At 40.5% G+C, this 24,665-nt stretch overlaps 1 protein-coding gene across 1 annotated transcript in view; it reads left to right on the top strand.

Moving 5' to 3' along the window:
* Positions 1-24,665, top strand: part of LOC149199265 (suppressor of mec-8 and unc-52 protein homolog 1-like) — a 197,214-nt gene that overhangs the window by 121,308 nt on the left and 51,241 nt on the right. Inside the window, exons 6-10 of the mRNA XM_089400518.1 lie at positions 8,801-8,927; positions 9,061-9,120; positions 11,234-11,341; positions 11,709-11,809; positions 23,685-23,736. Coding sequence (XP_089256644.1) covers positions 8,801-8,927; positions 9,061-9,120; positions 11,234-11,341; positions 11,709-11,809; positions 23,685-23,736 — 448 coding nt within the window. The remainder of the gene's footprint in view (positions 1-8,800; positions 8,928-9,060; positions 9,121-11,233; positions 11,342-11,708; positions 11,810-23,684; positions 23,737-24,665) is intronic.

Here is a 24,665-nt window from a genome sequence, read left to right as displayed (position 1 = left end):
TAAGCAATATCAAAGTACAATTTGGGTGCCGAAACTGGCCTACCCAATAGAGAATTTCCTTAGCAGTAATACCTCTCAGTTTCTTACAAATCTCCTTGTTGAAACCCCGGATAATCCTTCCGGTAGTTACTCAGCACAAATCTGCCCCAAAAACCCTAGCGTCAGCCTCTCTCTGGACTGCATCAGCCCCTCTCTGTCCCATGTTGGCCCTGCGTCACCCCGGATGGGTTTGCGTCAGCCCTGGGATGCCCTGTGTCAGCCCTCTGGCCCTCTGCGTCAGCAACACTGGCCTCTCTGAGGCTCTGCGCAGCTCCCGGCTGCCTCTGCGTGGCCCTGCGTGAGCCCTGGCTGGCTCTGCGTCACTCTCCTTGGCTACTGCGCTGCTCTCCCGACACTATCTCTGCCTCTCTGTCTCTCTGTACTCAAATGCCCCTCAGCTGCATCTCCCGATCACTAATTCTATCTCTCTTAGCAAACCCCGCTCTAGAGAATAGAATGACTGATCACTTTGGTGTTTTTTCCAAGTGACCCTCAAGCCTCCTCTTATACTTTTCCTATTGATATATCAACGGCCGAGATTAAGTCCCTAATCAACGGCTAAGATTAGATCTATCTTGATCCATGTCTTTTGGACTATTCTAACAAAGATTCATATTAATACACATTAATATTTTATTTTCCCTAAGTTTAGACTTTGGGACTCCATTAAAAATATTAATTATTTTAATATCTCCCGATCTGTTTAGAATCTGCCCAAACCCTTTCTGGGTATTGGAGATCTCATGTGCCCCAACCTCTCCACCAAATTTTGTGGCTAGAGCACATCCGATGCTACCCCAAATCAACACTCCCTCTTAGCGAGGACTGTGCTCTAGTAATACTCCTTACTGAGTATTACTCTGATCATTCGGCATCAGTACCTGTGCTGATGCTAGGCCTTCCTGCCCAACATGCTCTGCACTGCTGCATCTTGTACTGCCGCCCATGGTTCTGCCACTGCCACTGCTGCATCTGTACGACAACTCCCTCTGCATTCGTGCTGCTGTTGGTCCTTTCTTCCAGCACTGCATACGCACTGCACCTCCTCTCATCATGTTGCATCGTGTTGCCCATTGCTGCACTGCAACTCAGTTACTGAGAAGTAAGTAACTGATCTCCCAATCTGACCTTCCTATTGGGCTAGAGACCCTCCTGATGCTAAAGATCCCTCTGCCGCTGACAAGTGCTCCCTCTCTGACCTCTGCGCTACTGAAACAACTCCGTGCATCTTGCAAAGTTGCACACCTCTTTGTGCCATCTTGCATTGGTGCAACACTCCTGTGCCTGCTAGCCTCGTGTTGTCTCGGGACTCCTGCACTGTATCTCTCTCTGTCACTCCATCCGCATCTGTCTCCACCCGACTCAGCCAGTCCTGCTACTCCTCTTCGGGGCTCTCGTAGCAACGTCTAATCCAAGAGGTTGGGTACCTCAAGGATCCTGCCCCTCATCGCCTGTAGTTTACTTGACTACAACTCGTTGTCTCCCCACTTCTCAAGTGGTGCGTATGCACTCATGGCACAGTCATCGTCTGTCAAAACTTCCTTCTTTACCCGTGCTGGTGCTGCCTTAGTCTCGGAAGGCGCTCCCTTACTCATGTTCCTTGGACACTGGGTCGCATAATGACCTAGCTCCCCACAGTGGAAGCAGTTGATCTTGGAGAGATCTTTCTTCTTCCGCTTCTCCTGCTTTCCCTCAGATGCTAGGGCCACATCTTCCTCCTCCTGCTTGACTTTGATCCCCTTGCTGCTGCTACCCGTCTTCGACTGCCGTCTGATCTCTTCCTGGCGAAGAGCTGCCCACATCTCATCCCAAGGTGGGAGAGTCCCTCTGCCCAGTATACTCTGGACAAACACCTCCCAATCTTCTGAGACAGCATTCAAGGCTGTCCTCACCATCAGCTCTTGATTCTGTGTCGCCTCTATAGTAGTGAATTGATCTCGGATCTCATTCAGTCCTCCGAGGAAGGTGTCAATCGGTTCTCCCTTCTTCATCTGATACGACCTCAACTGATTCTCAAGCAACATTCTTCTCTGCACAGAAGTATGCTGGTACAACTTCTTGAGAGCCTCCCACATCTCAAATGCTGTTTCCTTCTTGGCTATGTGTGGTACTACATGATCCTTGACCCCGTCAAGGATAATGCTCTTGGCCCTCGCCATTGCCTCCTCGTACCTATCATTATCATTGGGGTCGACTGGGATAGCTATTACCTTCAAGGCGAAGTTCTTGACACAATTCCTGTCAAGTACGGATAAGATTCTGGCCTTCCAGACTGTGAAGTTCGATGCTCCGTCCAGTCTATCCTGGTCTCTTACTCCATGTAGTGCCATGATGCTCCTCTACTTCCCTCCTGGAAGTTCTTTGTTCGACTCCTCTGAGTCTCTACTTCCCATCTGGAAGTTCTCTTCTGGACTCCCTCTGAGTCCTGATTTCCCTCCTAGAAATCCTTCTGCTGCTGTCGAGATGCCCCCTACTCTGATCGTCTTGTGCAACCGCACCACTGATCCGGGTTCCTCGGCTAGAAACCCTCGGTAGCAACTCCTCTGGCCTTGCTCTGTCAGGTACTGTTTTGACTACAGTACCTCACCAGCTCTACTCTACAATATTCCCGCAGCCTTCTAAACCCCAGCAACCTGAAGGTGAGAGCTCCTAGGCTCTGCGCAATCCCGACACCAGCAACCCGGCCTCCTCAGCCATTGCGTGGCTCTGTGTGAGGCTTCTTTTGCCTTCCTTAGCCACTGCGTTGCCTCTCCCTGGCTCACACTTGATGATGTAGGCATTGCGCCACTCTTCCTTGTTGCTGCTTTGCTAGAAACAACTTCTGTCACCTCGGGACCACTGTTTTCTGCTGCTATTTCTCCACTCAGATGATGTCCTTTAGTCCTCCTGTGATCTGCAATCACGCTTTGATACCATGTTGAAGTTTCTAAGTTTACTTAGTTAGAAACCCTCCATGCACTTTATCTGATTTATTCCTACCTACTTGTTATTTTCCTTAACAAGTTATTTACAATGTAAATACTGAAAATAAACACTAGTGCATGTTCAACATATTACAGATCAACAACTAAAAGAAACATAAACAAACACCATATGACACCATTATTTTTGGACTAATGTCCCCGAAAAACCCAATGTGGGAAAACCGGTGCAACTATATGAGGGTTTTCTTATTAAGCAATATCAGAGTACAATCTAGGTGCCGAAACTGGCCTACCCAACAGAGAATTTCCTTGGCAGTAATCCTCTCAGTTTCTGACAAATCTCCTGGCTGAAACCCCGGATAGTCCTTCTGGTAGCTACTCAGCACAAATCTCCCCATAAACCCTAACGTTAGTCTCTCTCTGGACTGCGTCAGCCCCTCTCTGTCCCACGCTGGCCTTGCATCACCTCGGATGGGTCTGCATCAGCCCTCTGGCCCTTTGCGTCAGCAATGCTGGCCTCTCTGAGGCTCTGCGTAGCTCCTGACTGCATTTGCGTGGCCCTGCGTGAGCACTGGCTGGCTCTGCGTCACTCTCCTTGGCTACTGCGCTGCTCTCCCGGCACTATCTCTGCCTCTTTGTCTCTCTGTACTCAAATGCCCCTCAGCTGAATCTCTCGATCACTAATTCTATCTCTCTTAGCAAACCCCGCTCTAGAGAATAGAATGACTGATCACTTTGGTGTTTGCTCCAAGTGACCCTCAAGCCTCCTCTTATACTTTTCCGGTTGACATATCAACGACCGAGATTAAGTCCCTAATCAACGGCTAAGATTAGATCTGGCTTGATCCATGTCTTTTGGACCATTCTAACGCAGATTCATATCAATACACATTAATATTTTATTTTCCCTAAGTTTGGACATTAAAACCTTGTGGTTGCTTCACAAATACTTCCTTTAGAAAGCCATGCAGAAAAGCAATCTTCACATCAATTTGGTGAAGAGTCCATCCCTGGCTAACAACTATAGCCACAATAGATTGAATGGTGGTGTATCGAGCAACAGGTTCAAAAATCTCATTATAGTCTATTCCCTCTTTCTGAGAGAAACCTCTGGCCACAAATCTAGCTTTATATTTTTCAATACAACCATCAAAACCATGCTTAATTTTATACAACCATTTAGAAGAGACAATAGACTTATCTTGTGGTCTTGAAACTACTTCCCATACATCATTATGAATGATGGAATCATATTCTTTAGCCGTTTTTTCTTTCCACACTTGATCTTTTACATCTTCTTCAAAAGTGCATGGTTCAACTTGAATAATGTTGCTCATGGCTGTGACATATCCTTGGAGTTGACATGGCTTCTTGCTTTCTCTGAAGGTTCGTATGGGGTTGTAACATTGTTTAATGAGGTTGTTTTTGTGGGTTGTGTTACCACTCAAACCAACAGGGGACCTAAAGGGGTTCCTAAGAGGGCAACTGCTAGGTTAAGGGCAACGATGGAGACTTAGCCCACTGTCACCACAACTATGTCTCCCTGCTCTTTATGGACTTTCACCAATGGGAGGAGTCCCGGTAGTGTGGGGATCACTTGTAAAGTATATGTCAATGGATAGGTGAGAAGTGACTTTGGAAATCCTTTCCCAAGGATGGAATGGAGAATGGAACTTGCTTGCTCTTTAAGCAAGGGACTTGGTCCACCAGGGGTAAGGGGTGAGGATTGGAGGGTTGAGGGAGAAGGAATAGGCTTATATACAGGGTTCTCAATCCCTATAATCCTTGGGAAACATGGATTCCCAAATGGTCCTTGACAAATAATCTTTGTTGAGAAGTGGGACCACATGAGGTCAAGTGGATAGTCCAGGTTCGGGGATGGACTGTAGCAACCAATGATGTTCCTATCTTGGACAAGGTGAAAGGAAAGGAGCAAACAAGAATATTTACTTCGAAAGGTTGAAATGATACTGTTGAGGTCTAGCTTTGGGGATGCCTAGGCAAAATTCGATCCTAGATCTAGGGCTTGGGATTCCCGGAGATTCCACTGTTGGAATTGCATCAAATTTGGAGGAGAGGGATGGGACCCACCAACGCAGTTACCTATAGCAGATCAAAGTTTTTCCTTGGGTCAATTCTTGGGAAATTGATGCCCTAGGTGACCTAATGGGGCTAGACTTGGGGAAAAAGGGGAAAATGGTAAAAAGAGGGTTAAAATGATCACCCCTTATAAGGGACCAGTGCCTAATTCACTTGGGGATATGGAGTCAAGGATGGTGATGAGTAAGAACTTGGTTTCTTGATCAAGGAGGCCCAGAAAGTCAACTTCATCCAATGTTGAGAGAAAGAAAAGAAAAGTGACCTTCAAGCATTTATACTTCAAAGCAAACGATGCAAGCTTATTGAGACAAATAATCTCTAGGACATTTCATTCATATAACATTGGCCCATACATTAAATTAGCTAAAACATGCTCAATTCCACATTTCGATTATGCAACAACTAGCCCTAATTTTAGCAGTATGCAACAACAAGAATAATAACATCAAAATTTACTTACAATGTTATAGAGTATATCCAACCAAAATTTCGTTCACAAGACAAAGCTCCAAGACAAGATAAATAGCCCAAATCCATACGTCAAAATTCATCCATCTCCAAAAAATATCCTCCAAGGAAAAAATGCGAAGTTCTCTATGATTAGAGAGATCCCAAGTCAAGTGATGATCCAAATGAATGTATCTAACATCAATATATAGCCTCCTAAGGAGTTCAAATTAGCCTATGGGCCTACATTAGCCCCTAATGATAAAATAATGTGCAAATAAAACCCCTATTGGTGACAAGCCCACCAAACTAGCCCACACGCATAAAAATAAGCCTCACAAGGGGCCAAATAATAATATGTACATGTCGTGGGGTCCTCCAAAGGCCTAATAATATCCTGAAGTGCCATATTGAGGAATAAATTCCTTGGAATTATGATGGACAAGGCGGTGGCCCCTTGTTCTCCAAGTAGTAGACTTGTGGTGCTCCCAGTGGGTCTGAGGGCACATAAATGACCCCATGGGTCTCCATATAAATCGAGGATGCCTGTAGATCCTCTACAAGGGTTTGAGTGGTGGAATTAATGTTTCCATGACATTGTACATGTCCTGGGACACCTACCAAGAGTGTGGGGCTCCTGTGGGGGCTTGCTGGTCATAATGTAGCAAGCATATCACCATCATCCCAAAAGTGGATCGCTGGTAATCTATGAGCGTCAATGAAGATCCGTAGAATGTTGTCTGTTGCTGTGGAGGCCAATGGATCTCTATGCACACCCTATACATGCCAATAGACCTCTGGGGGTTAGGATCCCGTATAGGGAGACCAAACCCAAATGGAAACCACCTATAATCTTGCATAAGATCCAATGCGTTCCCTAGCGTTCCAGTACAACTAGTCATTAAAATAATCGGGTGAAAGAGCTTACAAATCATGGATAACAAAGTGGGCACTTCATAATGGCATGCCCTTCCGTAGTGGCCTTTGGCATGTGCTAGTGTCTCCAAGCTCCAAAGGGGGTTAACCAAGTACCTTATTAGGTGGTTTCAACCTTTAAAGGGGATAGTATGTCCAAGGTATATCCCTCTAATGGGGGTGGCAAGTGATAAATAAGTGGAATGGAGTAGGGAATGAGAGGGGCAATCCTGGGCCACATATTGGGGCATAGGGGTAGCTGCATAAGGGGGAGCCCACGCCTGGGTATGTAATGTGTAGGAGGGAGCAATCGTGGTACATGAGGTGCCCTCAGCCTTGATTTTTCCACCCTTCTTTATATGCCTTTTTCCTTTTATGAATTTTCTTTAATTAACTGCTTGGGGCTCAAAGGACAAGAGCATGATGTGAAAGATATAGCAGTGATTATCCCTTTTAGGTAGGGCGGTTCATTGCCATCCAGGGGTTGGGACAATCATGGGTTCATGAATGATAAAGGAGGCTCATCTAGAGCCTATAGAACCAGGGTGATGGCCATGGATTGGGGTAGAGCTCATGTATTGGCTTTTGCCAACATGCTAACTATTTTTGTCCCGGTCATCTTTTGCATTTTGTGGTACAATTTCCTAATAAATGTGGCCAATTATGCTTTTTCTTTTTCTTTTAATTGCTTCAACCTCCGGGGCATCATTCTAGGCTTGACCTAAGGTGGGGGCAAGGGGATAGGGAGGGTAGCCTTATGTGGACCCATAATGGGAATGTGGACCCAAGTGGGAGAAATGATGAATGGGGTATAGTGAATGGAATGGGAGTAATATATGTGGGTAAAGGAGCGGGACTACACACCAATTCAGGGTTTCCCAAGTAGTATCACGCTAGAACCAAATGGTCAATAAAGGAGATCCCACAGGACTAAGATCCAAGGGTAACAACCAAAAGAGATCAAGGAGACAAGAGTACAAACTAAGCCCACCCTTTTCGCCAAATCCCCCCATCAATCCATACCCAAAAGTATCCATGATAAGTAAACCCAATACTCAATTACCAAATGACAAGACATACCTTTAGATTCGAGAGGCCCACCTTCAAACATACGATCAATACAGGTGGGTGAGGGACCACATGGCTGGCTCAAGTGGCAGAGAAATGGCACAACGAGCTAGTAGGAGGTTGCAAGGGGTTGCTGGCTGCCGGCTGAGGCTCATCATGGAGAAAAAATTCTCCTGGGGATATCACCCACGAAGTGGTGGGTAACAGGTTGCTAGAGTCTCAATCTCTATCAAGATGATAGGGGTTGTTGGAACTCTGAAAACTCCATTGCATATAGGAATTGGGGCAAGCTTGCATCCAATATTCCTCTTTAGTAGAGGGGCTAGATTTAATGGGGAAAAAGATAGGTTAGATTCCATGGCTTCATTGGAGTCCATCATTATCTTTCCTCTCTACTATTTCAAGTAATTAGAACTGTGTTACTAGATTCTTCTTGATAGACTCAAGTGCTAAGAGAGTTGCAGTAGATGGTCGGTTTCTCCTTAGGATTAGACATGCTAGTACCCTTTGTCTAAGTTTCTTTTTGAATGATATTATTGGATAGTGTATTGGCTCCTTCTCCGTGATTCAGGTCTTTGCCGAGATATTGTCTTCTTTTTCAACTCCTATGATTTTAGACTTTGTTGGCATCTCGCCTTCTTCTTCTGTCCATTTTACTTCTAGCTTTGATGCAACTAGAGAGGCTCCCTTATCCCCCTTTCTTTGCTGGGGATAGGTAGCCATTTTTATTTTATTTTGTTTTTGCTGTCAACGTATTATGTTTGACATGTGTTTGGTGTCTTTATTTTTTTTGGTTCCTATTGTTTATTTCTTTATTGTAGATTTGTGATAGCAATTGCTTTTGCACTCCCACCATACTTGCACTGGTTGTACTTTGGATTCCCATTCACCTACTATTGAGGTCATTTGTTGGGCATTTATAAAATTTATCTTATCTCATCTTAGATATTAGTTATTGAAACAAAGAGAATGCTTAACGAGAGTCTACCAAGAAGTAGCAATATTTGTATCTACTAATTGGACATATCTTGGAGTAATTAATCCAACTTTTAGTTGAAGAGGTAGTTTTTGTCTATTTATTTTGAAATCTAGTTTTCTTTCCTTGGATGGAAATCTTTTAAGGATGTGTTAGCTATATGAAGCAAAATTAAATACCAAGTGCATATTATGTTATATGTTTGATTTCCTTGTTAGACAATAATTTTATTTTTGTTGTTTCTAGATATAAAAAATTGATTTAATTTTATGATTGTAAGTTATTTTTTCTTTAGTGAGATTGAGTACTATTTATGTTTGTTGTATCACAGAATACATGGGCTCAAATCTGGCAAAGCATTAAAGGAATTTCGTGGTCATACATCTTATGTAAATGATGCAATATTCACAAGTGATGGGGGTCGTGTTATTACTGCTTCTAGTGATTGTACTGTAAAGGTAGATTCTGTGTACTTTTTGTTTTATTATATTGGGTGTCTCTTGATCCTTGCTCTATAAGATTACTATTGATTGCTATTTTCTAGACATTCCACACAAAAAGGCTGAAAGAACATTACTTATTTTTTTGTAGGTTTGGGATGTGAAGACAACTGATTGTATTCAAACATTTAAACCTCCACCTCCTCTCAAGGTATGCAACTCTAAAATTTTGTGCAGTTTGTAATGCAAACATTCACTAAAGTTGTTTTTAAATTTCTTCCTTTAAATATATATCCATGGGACATTTACCCTCATTCCAAGGTATCTGAGGTAAATTGGATTCTATAGAAGCTCGAGGCTTTATCAGTAGAGCGCCCATGGACATTACAACAATATACTCATTAAGAGCTCAAACATGTCACTTGTAGGAATTGAACCTAGGTGGGGAGGATAACACCATTGTTTTAAAACTTGGACACAACTTCGGAATTGGCTGAGGTTCAACTCATACTCAACTCAAACTGGGGTTGGAATTGGACTGGTTTGACTTATATGACTTGGCTCACTAAAATATACTTTAAATATTAAATTTTAATCCAAAAAATATATTTTAAAGATTCCAAACCATTAGAGACAAAATATGCAAGTTTTGCTCATGCATATACCATCTAAGAGTGAATATATCAAAATAGCATCAAGTGTAATGCATGCCAGGAACAAAATACATAATCAATGAGGCTTTGAATGGCCTCTATAGTCCAAAAAATTAATATGCCACAAGTTATTGGCCTCCTGCGTATCACCAATTAACATGATCAACCATTAATCTCATCACCATTGCCAGAAATGGGATCATCAACATGAACTACAAGATCATCCTTCGGCTCAGAGTCCTTGGAGTTGTTGTACTTCTCATGGACATCTACAACTATAGTAGTAGTACTAGTAGAAGCATAGGCTGCAAGGCTAGTGCTTGCTTATGCCAATCTTGGTGCTTGCCTACTCCTACTAGTGGATTTGAATCCAAGTCAATCCACCCAAGACATCAATATCAGAATTAGGATCAAACTTTGTCGGGTGAGTCTCCTCTACCCATGTAGAGGTTGGATCAATATCATCCAGCACAATGGGATCTATATCAGGTATTTTCTTTAGCAATTGGTTGCACCTTAGCTGAAGGTTGTACTACATGAAGCTAAGTCAATTTAACTAGTTTTGTTCCAAATAGTTTCTCTTCTTCTAAATCTTTTCAAAGGTAGATCAGTTGCGCTCACACCTAGAAGCACTGCAAGTTTGACTGAAGACACAAATTGCAAGCTTTTACAATTAAGGACATTGGCTACCAAATGACTCCTACGGTCTACCAATGTGCTGCAAAGACAAAGTTAGTTCAACAAATTAGGTTAACTTATTTTAAGGAAGTTAACTTATTTCAAGTATTTTATTTTAAGGAAGTTAACTTGAAAGTTGAAAAGACCGGGGAATCACTTAATTGGTTGGTCCACATCTCTTGAAATCTTCGCTAGGTTTTTGCAGAAGGTACCCATGGCTGTAGTGAGAGCACTGATTTGTTGGTGTATTTCTAGCTGCTCACTCTCGTTAGGGACTGTGTGCTCTAGGCTCTCGTACAATCTATCTTTGATCTCCCTTGTTTGAATTTCTCCTAATTGAGCTCTATAATGATACCTTGGCTTCAGGAACATTTAACAAACCTTGGAATGAGATCACTGGGCACAAGAATTTGGTTAACAACTCCTCCAGCTTGAAGCAAAGCTATAGACTCCTAACTTTGATGCCAAGTCCACTGCAAGCAGCCCATGAGAATTGTCAAACAAGCTCGAAGCTTACTGTAAATCACAACTCTTCAATGCTGCTCGAAAAACTGCAGATGCTCACATATGCTTAATGAGAGAGGTGTGAGGCATATAGTTGGGGGGTGGTTTCTATATAGTTTGTTTCTAAGGTTTAGGGTTTATGTAAAAAATAAAAAAAGTGACATTTTGCTCAAACTGTGCACCACGGTGAGGAAATAGACCAACTCATCTGAGTAGGTATGGAATTGGCTGGGTCGGTACCAAACCAGTCCCCTAACTGATTAGATGGTCAAGTCGATATGGTTTGGGGTCAACTTGTTCAACTTGGCGGATTCTGAGTCTGAGTTACTGATTTTTAAAGCAATGCACTAACACTCCTCTGCTCAACTGCCTGGGCTAGACCCAATTGACTAAATGAAGTTGTTAAAAGGTTATCATTTATTTTTGTAGCAGAAGGATGTTGTAGAGTTACAATTCCTTTTTGTTTTTTGTCTTTTTTCTCCATTGCAGGGAGGTGATGTATCAGTGAATTCTGTCCACCTTTTTCCAAAGAACTCAGAGCACATTGTAGTCTGCAACAAGGCATCATCAATCTATATCATGACACTCCAAGGGCAGGTACAGATTGCATGTCTTGCATTAATTGATTATCTTAAAATTAGTTGAGAACACTGAAAAACAATGAACTCCTTGTGCAGTGATAATTCATCGCATTTAGCTTTTCAGTTTTTTTTTCTCTGTTTGATCAATTTCTTGTTGAATAGAGTACTGAATCCTGATTTCTTGCAAAAATAAAAGGTCTATGTGATGCAGGGTAATTATATCAATTACCCACTTGGTTCAAGTTGCTAATAGTATTTACCAAAGCCCATGTCAGGAAATGGTCATATATGAAACTATTACTAGTGATTGCAAGCACAATCTGTTCTCTGGATGATAAATATATGCTTATAATAATTGCTATGCTAATCTGCATGTCTTTTAGGTTGTCAAAAGTTTCTCATCTGGTAAAAGGGAAGGAGGAGATTTTGTTGCTGCATGCATTTCTCCAAAAGGAGAGTGGATCTATTGCGTTGGGGAAGACAGGTACTTGGAGCTATTACTTATTCTCTCAACTTTGTGTCCTGTGCATCTATGATTTTTAGATATTCCATAACAAATTCCAGGAGAAATGTGTGCAAATTTCCACAACAGGTTCACGTTTGTACTCATTTTAATGTAGTCAGAAAGCTGCAAATCCAATAACCCAAGATATCTTGATTTCAGGCATGGGCTGGTTCTAAGGTTTACTGGTATTAAGGATTTTGTTTGCCCTTATCTAGGAGTGTTCCAATATCTGATGTCAATATTTTCATGCCCAATAAAACTTGTTTATCAGTTTTTAAGTGCAGATAAATATAAGGCTGCAATGATTAAATCAGGGGTTTTATGTCAAGTTTTGTAATTATATTCAGAGGAATTGAAGAATAATATTAATCGGTGAAGCTACTTCATGCACAAATAATAAGCAATGGTCATGCCTTGTGTTACAGAAAAATCTAGCAGCCTAGTGCAAAGCCTTTCTAGGCAAACCTAGACAATGTGCAACACTGGAGTGTTACCACTTTCACCTCAACAACAACTCCTCTCTTTATTGATGCACACAATGCGACACAGGGGAGGCTTGCTGATTTTGTAGCTTCGGAAAGTCTTCTGCATAGGCTCTTGCCTTCCATGCAAGAGAAGAAGTTCTGTTTAGGTGCTTGTTTGAGAGAATATGATTTATTTCCCAAGATTAACTGAGGAAAAACACATTAATTAATTTAATTGATTAGTGTTGGCTAATCGATAAATTTTCTAAGGATAAATATTTAATTATTTAAGTGACTTAAATCTAATCTCAACCATTGATCTAAGTGGTTTAGGATTTAATCCTAAGTGTCTATCACATTGGAGATTGAGGGTTAGAGATTTTGTTCAATTTGAAATTATAAAAAGAGACTAAGGGAGAGGATGAAGACACATTCATTTGGAGATATTCCAGCAGACTTGTGAGAGCTAATTGCAGGTTTGAGAGGCTGAAGACACAGGAAAAGAGCTGCGAAAATTTACCAAAGTGCAGGGACAATGATCAGCCACATGTCAGAAGTTGAGTAGGCATTGAAGAACATTTTCAGGGTGCCGCATGGGTGAGACTAGGCAAGCTTCTGCATGGCACATGTGAGTTTTCAGGCTGTACAAGTTGCATGTGTGAGGCCAAGTAGGCTATTTTGGCATGTGGGAAGGAGCTTTGAGGTTTACAGGAAGTGGCACGTGTGGGAAAAGTAGATTGCTGGTGGTGGAAATTTTCTAAATATTTCCAGGTTTATTTCTATTGTAATTTGCGTTTTTGAGGGTTAATTTCCCCGATAAGGGGGCCCCTAAATTTCTAGAGAAGAATTTAATAAAGGAGAATTTGTTTGGGACAATTTCATTGTGTTTTTGTGATTGATTTTCTGCAAGAAATGACATTGCTAATTTTCTGAGTTAAAAGTACCCGAGTATTTATGTTTTACAGTTATAAGATTTTATTTTTCAGCAGAAAATTTATTTGCTGAGTTAAAGTAATTTTTGGGGATAAAATAGCTATCGAAAACTTAAATCTGAACCTCGTGAAAAATTCATCTATTGCAATAACTCTAAATTATTCTCCTAACTGTAAATTTAATTATGCAGTTTATTTGCTACGACAAACACTGACTAAGTCACTACTGCAATTTTCACCATAAAAATATTGTGAAAAATAAAACACTGGAAACTGAGAAATTCTAGTACACACACAAGAATGTAGACGCAGTCATTTTTTGACAATTGTCCCTGGAAATGCGGGAAAACCGGTGCAACAGATGAGGGTTTTATTATTAATCTTCAACAACAATTACGAGTACAATAATTTAGATGCTCTATTGGCAATCTAGTTTGAGAAAATTACTGGCAAAATTATTGTAAGAATTTTCTCTCACCCCACAACTAATTTCTGCCCCCAAAATTGCTTTCTTAGCCATACGCTAAACCTTTTGCGTCAACCTCTGTGTAGTGCTTGTGCAGAACCTCTGGGGATTTCGACTTTTCTCTCACTGCCTCTTCCCAGAACTGGAATACTTCCTCCCATAATGATGCTGACCTTCTCTACCACCTGCTACTCACCTTCTGGCTCTATTTTCTCTGCTGAGTCTCTGCTATTGAGAAAATCGAACTGCGTGGGCAACTGACTATCTGCATTGGTGTGTATTCTCCAAGTGCCCATCGTCATCCTCTTATAATCCGTTGTTGGAGCACCAACGACCAAGATTAAAACTTAATCAATGGATGAGATCATCTTGGAGTTGATCCGTGTGAGTTTCTAGATGATTCTCACCTTATCTCAATTAATACTGATTAATTAACCATATTCCATAAGTTAAGACTTAGGAAATATTTAAAAATCGGCTAATAATCTAATTGAGACACTTCTACTTGGAATTTCCAGAAACGATTTCTAGGTTTTGGAGATCTCATGTATTCTAGCCTCTCCATCAAATTTCTTGGCTAGAACACATCCGATGCTACAGAAAGTAACACTTCCTCTTAGCGAGGACTGTAGTCTCTCTAGTGCTGCACATCCTGCCACAACACCCTGTCTTTGTATTACCTCCTGTCACACTGCTGATGTTTGGCCATACTGGCCACCAACCACTACGCAACTCTGATGCTTCATCTGTGCTGCTATTGACATTGCCATATTGTTGCCAACCCTACCTCTGCATTGCAACTCCCTCTCATTTGTTGATGCTGCAACTGCAACTACAACTACTGCAACTGAGAAGCATCCAAATTAATCTATCCTTGCTACTGAAACGGGTTCTCCACCATACCGATCTGTTCTCTAGAATATACAAACTTAGCTCTCCCTAGAGCCTTTGTGAGTATATCTGAAACCTGCTCTTTTGTGGGAACATACTGTAGCTGGACCGCCCCACGTTGTACACAATCTCTGATGAAATGACACCGAATATCTATGTGTTTCGACATGTCATGAAGCACTGGATTCTCAGAGAGTTCAATGCAACTCTGATTATTAGAATAAACACTGGTTGCTTTCATCCTCTGCCTAAACAAGCTTACCGACAACTTCTGAAGCCATATAGCATCACACATGGCTGTGCTTGCTGCCATATACTCTGCCTCTGCAGAGCTCAGTGCTACTGACTTCTGCTTCCTGCTACACCAAGAAACCATCCCTGATCCAACACTGAAGCAATACCCAGAGGTACTTTTCCTGTCCACTGAACTACCTTCCCAATCTGCATTTGTGAACCCACATAGTCTAACATCATCCCCTCGGGTATATCTCAACCCGTACTCGATTGTGCCATGCACATACCTCAAAATATGCCTCGCTGCTGCCTAGTGTACCCTCTTCGGTTCTACCATAAACTGACTTAGGGTATTAACTGTGAAGTAGATATCTGGCTTAGTGTTGACCAGATACATGAGAGAACTGATAAGCTATCTATACAAGGTGGGGTCGACATCCTTGTTATCTAATGGATCTATCTTCTTCCAGTTGGTGATCATGGGCGTAGACATGGGTTTACAATCCTGCATTCTGAACCTCTTCAAAATATTTGCAGCTTATCTTCCCTGTCCAAGGAAGATCTCCCTATCCTTCTGCCACACTTCCAATCGTAGGAAATAGTGCAACAACCCCAAATCCTTCATATCAAACTCTGCTGCCATATTCCTCTTATAGTCCTCAAATAGTAAGGGTTGGGATCTGCGTCACTCTTGACAAATCCCATCTGCTGCAAGTAGTTTTCAATCCGACTGTACCATGCCCTGGGAGCCTATTTGAGCTCGTATAGAGCTTTCTTCAGTTTGCACACATGAGTGCACCTCCCATGAGTCTCGAAGCCCTCCGGTTATTCTTGTTGAAGAATATAGGGCAAATTAAGTTTAATAAGATTCTTCTTGCCATGATAACTATTTGTGAGGTATTTTAACTTTTTCTTGTTAGCACAATCTTCCCTTGTTATTATTAGAGCGCGTCTTCTTAGTTCATCAAATAGCTACCAAAACAAAAGAGACAAGAACACAAGATTTTGGCATACAAAAATAATTTTATTTCTTTTATTTCATCATTTACAAAGATCATGTCATTATGAAGACCGAACCTAGTTACACTTTCTTCAACACTCCCTCTTAACTAGGGAGGTATTCATAATGGTACTTGGTCATTCTCAATCTGAAGAATTTCTCATAAGAAGAATCAGATTGGTAACTCATCTGTATAACATCATAGTAACCAACATTGTTTCCACAACAAGGCCTTGACTGACAACTTTATCTCTCATCAGATCAAAGCACAAGTTGGCGAGACCAATGACTATAGACACTTTCATCATTGTCTCTCAAAGTACATATCAACTCGAGTGTTCACTGAGTATGACCTCTTAGGACTATTCTTGTCTTGGGCTCCCAGCCCTCAAAGAATATTGGTCCTCTTGTCTACTCTTATCTTGGATGCCCTACACATCCTCAAAGAGCATCGAATGCTAGATGATTACTAAATCCTCCATTCTTTCTTCCTAAGTGAAGACAAGAATGTTGTGTCTATCTCTCCCTCTCAACTAGGGAAGATATGCCCATTTCTGTAAAGGAATGTACCCAAGTTCCCTCTGACCAGGAACTTGCCTAAGCTCCCTCTCAATTAGGGACTTGTCAGAGCTCCCTCTTAACTAGGGACTCTCCTTTTCGTCAACAACTTCCTCTTCGTGGGTCCTTTAGCTGCTTGATCAACTTCTTTCCTTGATGTCATGAAGTTTAATTGAGCTTCAGTTGAGCTTCTTTCTTGTAGGGAAAAGGCCATTGATCACTTTGCTTCTTAGTTCGTCATGTCATTCCTTTCTTCATGGAAAGTGGCCTTCTTGATACAAATCTGGAACCTTCTTCATATGGCTACTTCTTCATCATGTTTCTTTCAAGGATTTCCATCCACCACATGAATGCTAGTTGTATTTTTACTTACAACTCTTGTTCTAGTAGCCTTGCATGAACTCATCTAGATATTATTCAAGAAATCAAAACATATATTAAATCAAATCATACCTTTCGAGATGGCTCTTCATAATGACATCTTCTTGTAGGTATCAACATCCTGCATACATGTTGACACATCTCCTAAAGATATTCATTGTCAAGGGTCTCCAACTTTTTTAGACTTCCATCAGAGTCTTCATATCTTTCCGGGAGATTTCCTAGTCAAATCTTCTTGATCCTTTGGATGTTGTTTGCCTTCATCATGGTTGCATATTTCACGATCTCTTCCTTCCTCACACATTCCATTCCCAGGAGCTTTCACTCAAAGTTGTTTAATTGTAGTCAACCACCTCATACTTCATATGAGGACATATTATGTTGATTTCATCTAGTGTGAATTATGCCTTCCTGCATCTTTTCAGAGGAGGAGATCCTTTTTTCTCTTGATCATGCTTCACAAGATAGAAGTAATGATCCATGTTACCTGCAACCATATGACATGACATTATAATATAAATACAAGCATACATACCTCATTTTACCTTTAGGTCATCTAAACTTTTTCCAGCAGCTTCCTTGATTGAAAATATGTTCAATCCCTTGATCTGCTTCATTTCTCATGTCATCATACCATCATCTCATGAATTCCATAAGTTGGATTTCTTGATGAAACACTTGCTCTCTCTCTAGATCAGTGAACCCTTCAATGAGGATTCCTTCAGAGAATCTTGAGGATCTGGCATATCCCCATCTGGCAAATGTTTCCTTTTTGACTTGATGTATGATGAGCCTTGTCATGGATGACTTCTTCCTTTCCTGCAATGTTCAATGAGGTTCCCAAGAGCTATATCCTTCATGTTTGACTGCCATGGATTTTGTCCTTCATGATTCCCATGGTGATGTCATGAGCTCTTGTTTCTAATGCTTCCATGATGCCACGATGCATCTTATTATCATGGTCATATCTATAACAAAAGATTTAGGAACTTATGATAGGACCCTTTTGTGAGGGATACCATCTCAATCATGGTAGAGGTCGGTTACTCCCTCTTTCCTTGGCCCTTTTCTTTAGCTTCCTCCATCTTTTCGGTGATATGAGCTTCTTTCCATAATCTTTCCATAGCATTGAATCTTAGCTATACTATTCTGTCTTGTTTGAGGACCAAACTTCCCTTTCCTTTCTGCACATGTTTGAGTCTTTTAACCTTCAACACTTTTTCCCTCAACTTTCCTTTACTAAGCTTTGGTGCTGATAAATTAGGGAGTTGGTGCTGATAAACTAGGGAGTTGGTGTTTCTTTTTAGTTGATGTTGATGAACTAGGGAGTTGGTGCTTCCCTTTAGTTAGTGCTGATAAATTTGAATATACTCTTCATATATATTAAGAAAAACATTCTGTGGTTTTCTCCTTCTTTGTGCTTCCATGTAAAAATCTCTGTGCTCTATATATTTATGTGCTTTGATTTATATATGTGGATGCATTTACAAGCTTTTGAAGTTAAAATTGTTAATATTGATTGGCCCCGTCCCCCCTCTCCCCCCCCCTCCCCCCTCTTAGTATTTCTGAATATTCCAACATGCATGAGTTACCCCTTTCTTCGGCTTGCTTTTTCCACCTCTCTTGTGTGCCTTTTACTTCTTTATGATTGTGCTTTGATTTGGGTGCATAAGTTAGGAGCCCGAACTTGCTTTTTGAGATTTAGCATTTAATAGTGTGGAAAAGTCTGCAAAAAATCTCGATTTAATCCTAAAAATGCGATTTTTTAAACTAAATGATTTAATCCCCCGACTTTTTGGTGACTTTTTCAGAAAGGAAAAAATCGCGATTTAATCGTTATAAATCGGGAGTCGACCCAAAACGTCTGCCAAAAAGTTTGCCTCCCTCCCAGGCCACGGATAAAGAGGCCGCAAAGGAAAAAATGATATAATTTTCTTCTGTTTAATCTTAAGGCAGAGAGTGGAATCTTTCAAACATAGCCCTCGAAATTTGGTGATAACGTTGTGCTGCGCAATTTGTTTTGTTGTTGAATCTTAATTTCGAGCATTATAGTTGGTTGGTGTTACTGAGAAAATTAATTTCTTGGTTCCTATATTTTGTTGAATGTTGAAACATATATGGCTATTATTGGTTTGCTCTTGCTGGATGATATGTCTGCAAAACAATAGGGATCTATATGAGATGTGCAAAAAAATACAGAGAAGAGACATTAGCCACATGCTAAGCTGTTATAAGGCTGCTATAAGAAACTGAGAAGACTATGAAAAAGAAGTGCATACCTACCTTGACGAGCATGATTGTGAGACATAAGAGAAAGAGGACAAGGAGTATCCAGACTAGCAAGCAAGGAAGTGTAAATAGCTGATGAACATTCCCAAGAATCAACATTGTTATGATCATATTTTTTGTGGATAATGTTGAAAAACATTGGTGATAAAATGCACTTAGAATGCAGACTGCAAGAGTGTAACATCCTTTTAGTGATCGAATTCACATGTAAAGAATGACATTGTAGTAAAACACTGAAAACACCTCTAAACTATGACTTCGACTCTAGATGTTAAAAAAAATATAAAAAAATGAATAATTTTGTGTTTTTTTAATTTTGCTGACTTTTTGCCGACTTTTTCAAAAAACTCCCGACTTTAACGAGTTTTTCAACTTTTGGACCCTTGCCGAATTAATCCCGACTTCGACTTTTTCCACATTGTTTAATACCCCTTAATGATGAGGCAATTTATCGCTCATTGGGGTTGGAACAATACAAAGGTTCCTTTTATAGGTGGAGCATCATGTGCTCGAGGCACTGGGTGATGGCTAATGAGGGGGGTAGAGCTCATGCTAGGCCTTTTTCCCATGCACTAATCAAATGTCCCATCCATATTTTGCATTTTATTCTTTTTCTTTCATTGTGGCTTTGTAATGCTGTTAACTTTCTTTTAGCTTCATCAACCTCCAAGGAAAATTTTTCTGGCCCAGACTCAAGGAGTATGAGAGACTCAAGGAGTATGAGAGGGTGCCAGTCCCCATGGCCATTGACCACCAACTTGAGGAATGGTGATGGGATAATGGGAAAGATGGAAAGTGGTAAGTATGGGAGATAATGGACAAACTACTTCAATCAGAGCCTTCCCAGTTGTGTGTCCTTCCTAGGACCCTAGGGCCTCAGAGGAGGTCTGATTAGACTAGAGTCAAAGACAACTCCCAGGTGAAGTGAGGGAACAAGAATACAGTCAAGATCGACGAATCATCTAGATCACGTCTTGATTCATATTAGTATGCCTGAAACATTAAGTGAAAGCACATGATTACACAATTGTTAAAGTACTTGTTGATAATACAGACAAAGTAAGTGTGATTAATTCAAAGGAAACTCGAACGAGCGTGAATTTGAGTTCGTGGGGATACCTCTTCTCTGTCTGTAAAGAGCCACATGTATCAATTCATTTTGGTAGTGCCCCCATGCACCTAACTTTATAAACGCTAGTGGAGACCGACCAACCCCCCAATCCGGGTTTGGGAGACTCTGAGAAAGTAGGCATCATTTCAGAGAGACGAGTGAATTTCTGCTCTCTCCTTAATAAATCTCTGCATCTTACATACATATATTCTAAGATGCGTTAATGACTCATTAATAATGGGTGGGTGGGAGAATCTCTCTTTAGTTCTTCCCATAGATTCGATTTTGATACATTCTCAGATGCTAAGCAGAAAACTCCGTAAACCCTGGTGAAACTAGTCTCTCTAGTTACTGGGTTAGCGAGTCAAAGCACCTCACCTTCCTATTAGGAGGAAATGCCAGATGGAAGAGAAAAGTATGATTGGAGTAGGAAGCAGAGGATCTATGGCATCATGTCATGTGCTGATCAAGAGGGCTGCTAGCTGTCCAAGGAGGAGAAATTTTTTCTCCTATGTGTTACCCACTTTTTGGTGGGTAACAAGCAGCATTGTGGAGGGAGCACTTGCATTACTTGATTTACGCTTTACTCGGCATTATTTTTTCCATGCTTTAGTTAGCCCTTTTCTTTACTTAGATTTTTGGTTTGCTTAGCAATCTTTCATTTCATTTCAATCCCCTTTTAGTATGGGCAGTTTATCGCTCATGGGGGTTGGGATGTTTCTTTATGCCCCTTTTCCTTTGATAGGCATGATATGCATGGGACTAGGGTGATGTCCTCACATGAACGGGTAGACCTCAAGTTACTTGACTTCACATGAAGGGGTAGAGCTCAAGTTACTTGGCTTCACCTGAGGGGATAGAGCTCTAGTTACTTGGTCTTTCTCACCAACCTCCTTCCACCTTTTTTGGTCAATCAGATAATTGTTGAGCTTATTCACAATCTAGTGAATCATCAAAATTCCAAACACATTGAGAGTTGGATGCATTACATTTGTTATCTTTATGCTCAAGGATGAATTGTGCCAGTCTATGCTCCTTTCATGGATCGGTTTGCCGATATCTTCATGAAATCTCATCTAGAGCCCAGCTTCACAATTCTACAGATACATATTGGTATAAGCATGCTACCATTAAGGAGGTAAACATGATGAATTGTAATGCATGCTATCCATGATCCCTTGCTTGGATTAAGGGGGGTTATTGAGATTATGTGGCACTCATTGTTGAAATTTGGTACCAGAGGACAGGTGGTTCCCTAAGGCTTTGATCTTTGGCCTAGGGAAAAGTGTCCAAAAGAATTTAATTTTTCTCCTAAAGTGACTTTATAATTTTTATAAAGTCAAATCTAATTTAAAAGTGACTTTAAGTGATAAAGTTACTAAAGTCTAATTTTAAAGTGACTTTAATAAAGTCAATGTAAAATTAGAAAGGAAAAGTGACTTTGGAAATAAATGACTAAGTGGGTCTTTATTAAAGTGGGGTGAATTAAAAAATAGAAAGTGAGATTTAAATGAACATTTAATCTCAGCCCTACACTCAATCTATTTCAGCCATTGGATTTAGGGATTCCCCAAAAGTCACTTAGGGTTAGATTAAAGGAGGAAAAAGAGGAAAAGGTCATTCATTCTTTCATGCGCAGATTGAGACAAGGAGAGCAAGAGAGCAAGGGAGATTTCTGGACAGTGAGGAGAAGGAGGCAGCAGCTTGGCACACATTCCAAGGCAATATTTCAGCAAGTCCGTACAGCTGAGTTAGCACACAGTGAAAGGCAGACATTGGGCACGATTTTCTAGAAATCTGTACAGCAAGTGCACAGAAATCGAGGAGCAGAAATCCGTACAGCAAGTGGCTGTACCTTGGCATGCATTTCAAGGCAAATCCGTACAGCTGTACGGCTGTGTTTTTTCTGCATAGAAATCGAGGACCGTACAGCGCATTTATGGCAGCCTGCACGCATTTCTAGGCAGGCCGTACAACAGCATTTAAGGCTGAAAAGTAGCACGAAAATCGAGGAGGCCGTACAACATTTATTGCTGTTTGCTAGTTTTTCCAATTGGTTGTGAGGCACCAAAAGCGAGATAAGTTGTAAAAGTTTGCTTGCTGATTTTTGCTGAATATTTTCTTTCACTGTAAAAAGCATTTTCCAGAAATAAGGAGCTTTCGAACTGGTTTTCCCCAAGAGTTGTAGGGGGTTTTTCCAGGGTCACCTTGACAAAAAATCACTGTGTTTAAATGTGTTGAAATGGCTGTTTGTATGTGCTGATTTTTATTTCTGCATTTTCCAGTATTCTGTTATATTTCCAGAATTTGTGTTTTCAGCAAAATTTATTTCTTCAGTTGTTGAATGTATGGATATGGGAAAGGGCATTTAACTATTATGGGAGAAATAAAGTGAAACTGAAAACCGGGGTGGGAAATGAGAAATTTCTACACTCATTGCTTGAGGCCCCCTGTTGATACATTATATTGATTATAGCTTTATGAAGCTTCATATTGGTACCTTACAATCGATTTATTATATTATTTATATTTGACTAGGTCAGCCTAGTCACCCTCTAGGAGTTAGTGTCCTTAAAACTACAGGATGTGTATAAGTATACTCCTCATTTCCTTCAACTCTTTAAGTGAACTCATTCATTCTTTGGTCTATGTGCACCTCTAAGTAACTTGCTGTCCTTGTAATATTTTTGCTTTATTTTTTTGGTTGATTATTGTTTGATGAAGAATGGTATGTGAACATCTTTCTGGCGATCTATATTCAGGGTTGTTATAAATCTGCTTGTTTGATGATTGGATTAGAGTTTGTTGAAGGAATCACCATAGATGCACCATCTTCTTATGATTTCATCGGTGAGTGAGAGAGGCATTGTCTCTTGACTGCATTTTGAGGATCCCTGACATGTTGATCTCCTTTGGCAATATTTCAGTTGGGAATTTGGAAGATAACAATCCATAAATAGATAATTTCTAATTTGGGTGTATATAATAAGGTTTTCTATGGCAACCATCATAATGTTAAATGCTAATAAAATATGTATACCTGTTGTATGGGTATGAAAATGTGTCTAGAATGTTCTTCTTGTTTCTTGCAACCAGGAATATTGTTATATAACTCACAAAACTGAACTCTGCTTAAAATAGTCTCTAAAATGTCATGAAACTCAACCTTATAATTTGTTTTATTTTTAGATTTGATCTATATGTAATTTTCATATTTTTAATCTCAAAGAAATTTTTTTCTGTTTCATATATTCTGAATAATCCAAAATTTTCTGTCTTATACTCAAAATATTGAACTTTCTATTCAGAGTACTCTTGTTTTGCATCCTTGTAGTGTGCAATTTCGATATTTGTTGTTGTCTTCCTCACTATTTTGTTATTTTTTCTTGCAAGAGCAGTGTTACACCTTACTAATGCCCTTTTAATGCATTGTTTAACTTTTTTTTTCTCATAAATGATAATCATATTCTGTTGTTATGTTTTTCACGTATGAGGAAATTGACTTTTAATACTGGGTTTTCATTGCAGAAATATCTACTGCTTCAGTCAACAGTCTGGGAAGCTTGAACATCTTATGAAGGTATGATATGTAGGGTAAAATCATTATCTTGAGTTAATAATGCTGTGCTGATGATTAATATTCTAGAAAGTCAAGTGAGGAAATATTTGACAGATGTAATAGACCAATTTCCATGGGCAGTGTTACCACAAAATCTAGTAGGGCCCTAAGGGGGAGAAACCTAGGAGACAACTACTAGACTAAGTGACAACAATGGGACAATGGCCCACTGTCACCACAGCCAAGGTCCCCTTCTCTTTATGGACTTCACCGATGGGAGGAGTCCCAATATGATTGTGATCACCTATAATAGATATTCTAGGTTTGAAGGTTCAAGGTGATGGAGCTAGAGCTCATTCGAAGAGAGGCTCAATAAAGGTATGAGGCTTCAAAGAAGCAAACTGCTCTCTAAGAAAAACCCTAGAAAAGAAGGCACAAGACCTAGGGTTTTGAGGTTTCTTGATGGTAATAGGTATTCACAAGGTCAAGGCCCGAGAGAAGAAAGGGCTTCTTATGATTTATTCCAATGAATACTAAGCTCATACAACCCTCAAAGAAGTCCCCAAGGTGAGAGAGAAAGACCTAGGTTTTCCCTCTTGGAGTAGCACCTAGGGCAAGATATTTTATGGATGAAACTCGGGCGGATGCCCACCAAACTTGGAGCATAGGTAGCCTAGACCCTGAGCTTGATGTTTGGATGCTCGGATTCCCGAAAAATTATCTCCCTAAAATTTTGTTGCAAACCCTAAATTTCTGCCCTACCTTTAGGGGACTGAAATTTAGGAGGAGAAAATATGGAGAAAGAGGAGTTTGATCACCAAAATCCTTGGACTAGTGCCTAGTCCTTTGGGCAATGGAGTCTTGAGATGCTTAAGATAAGATAAAATGTCTTCTAAGGAGGCTCAAAATCGATACCCTAGGTACCAATTTCAAACATTTATCCTCTTGAA

Source organism: Pinus tabuliformis, chromosome 2_1, assembly GCF_031772625.1.
Source record: "Pinus tabuliformis cultivar Carrire ecotype Pingquan chromosome 2_1, CPIR1, whole genome shotgun sequence".
In the NCBI taxonomy this organism is placed as follows: Eukaryota; Viridiplantae; Streptophyta; class Pinopsida; order Pinales; family Pinaceae; genus Pinus; species Pinus tabuliformis.
Note: the sequence above shows the minus strand (reverse complement) of the source record. Positions and strands in the feature narration are given on the sequence as shown.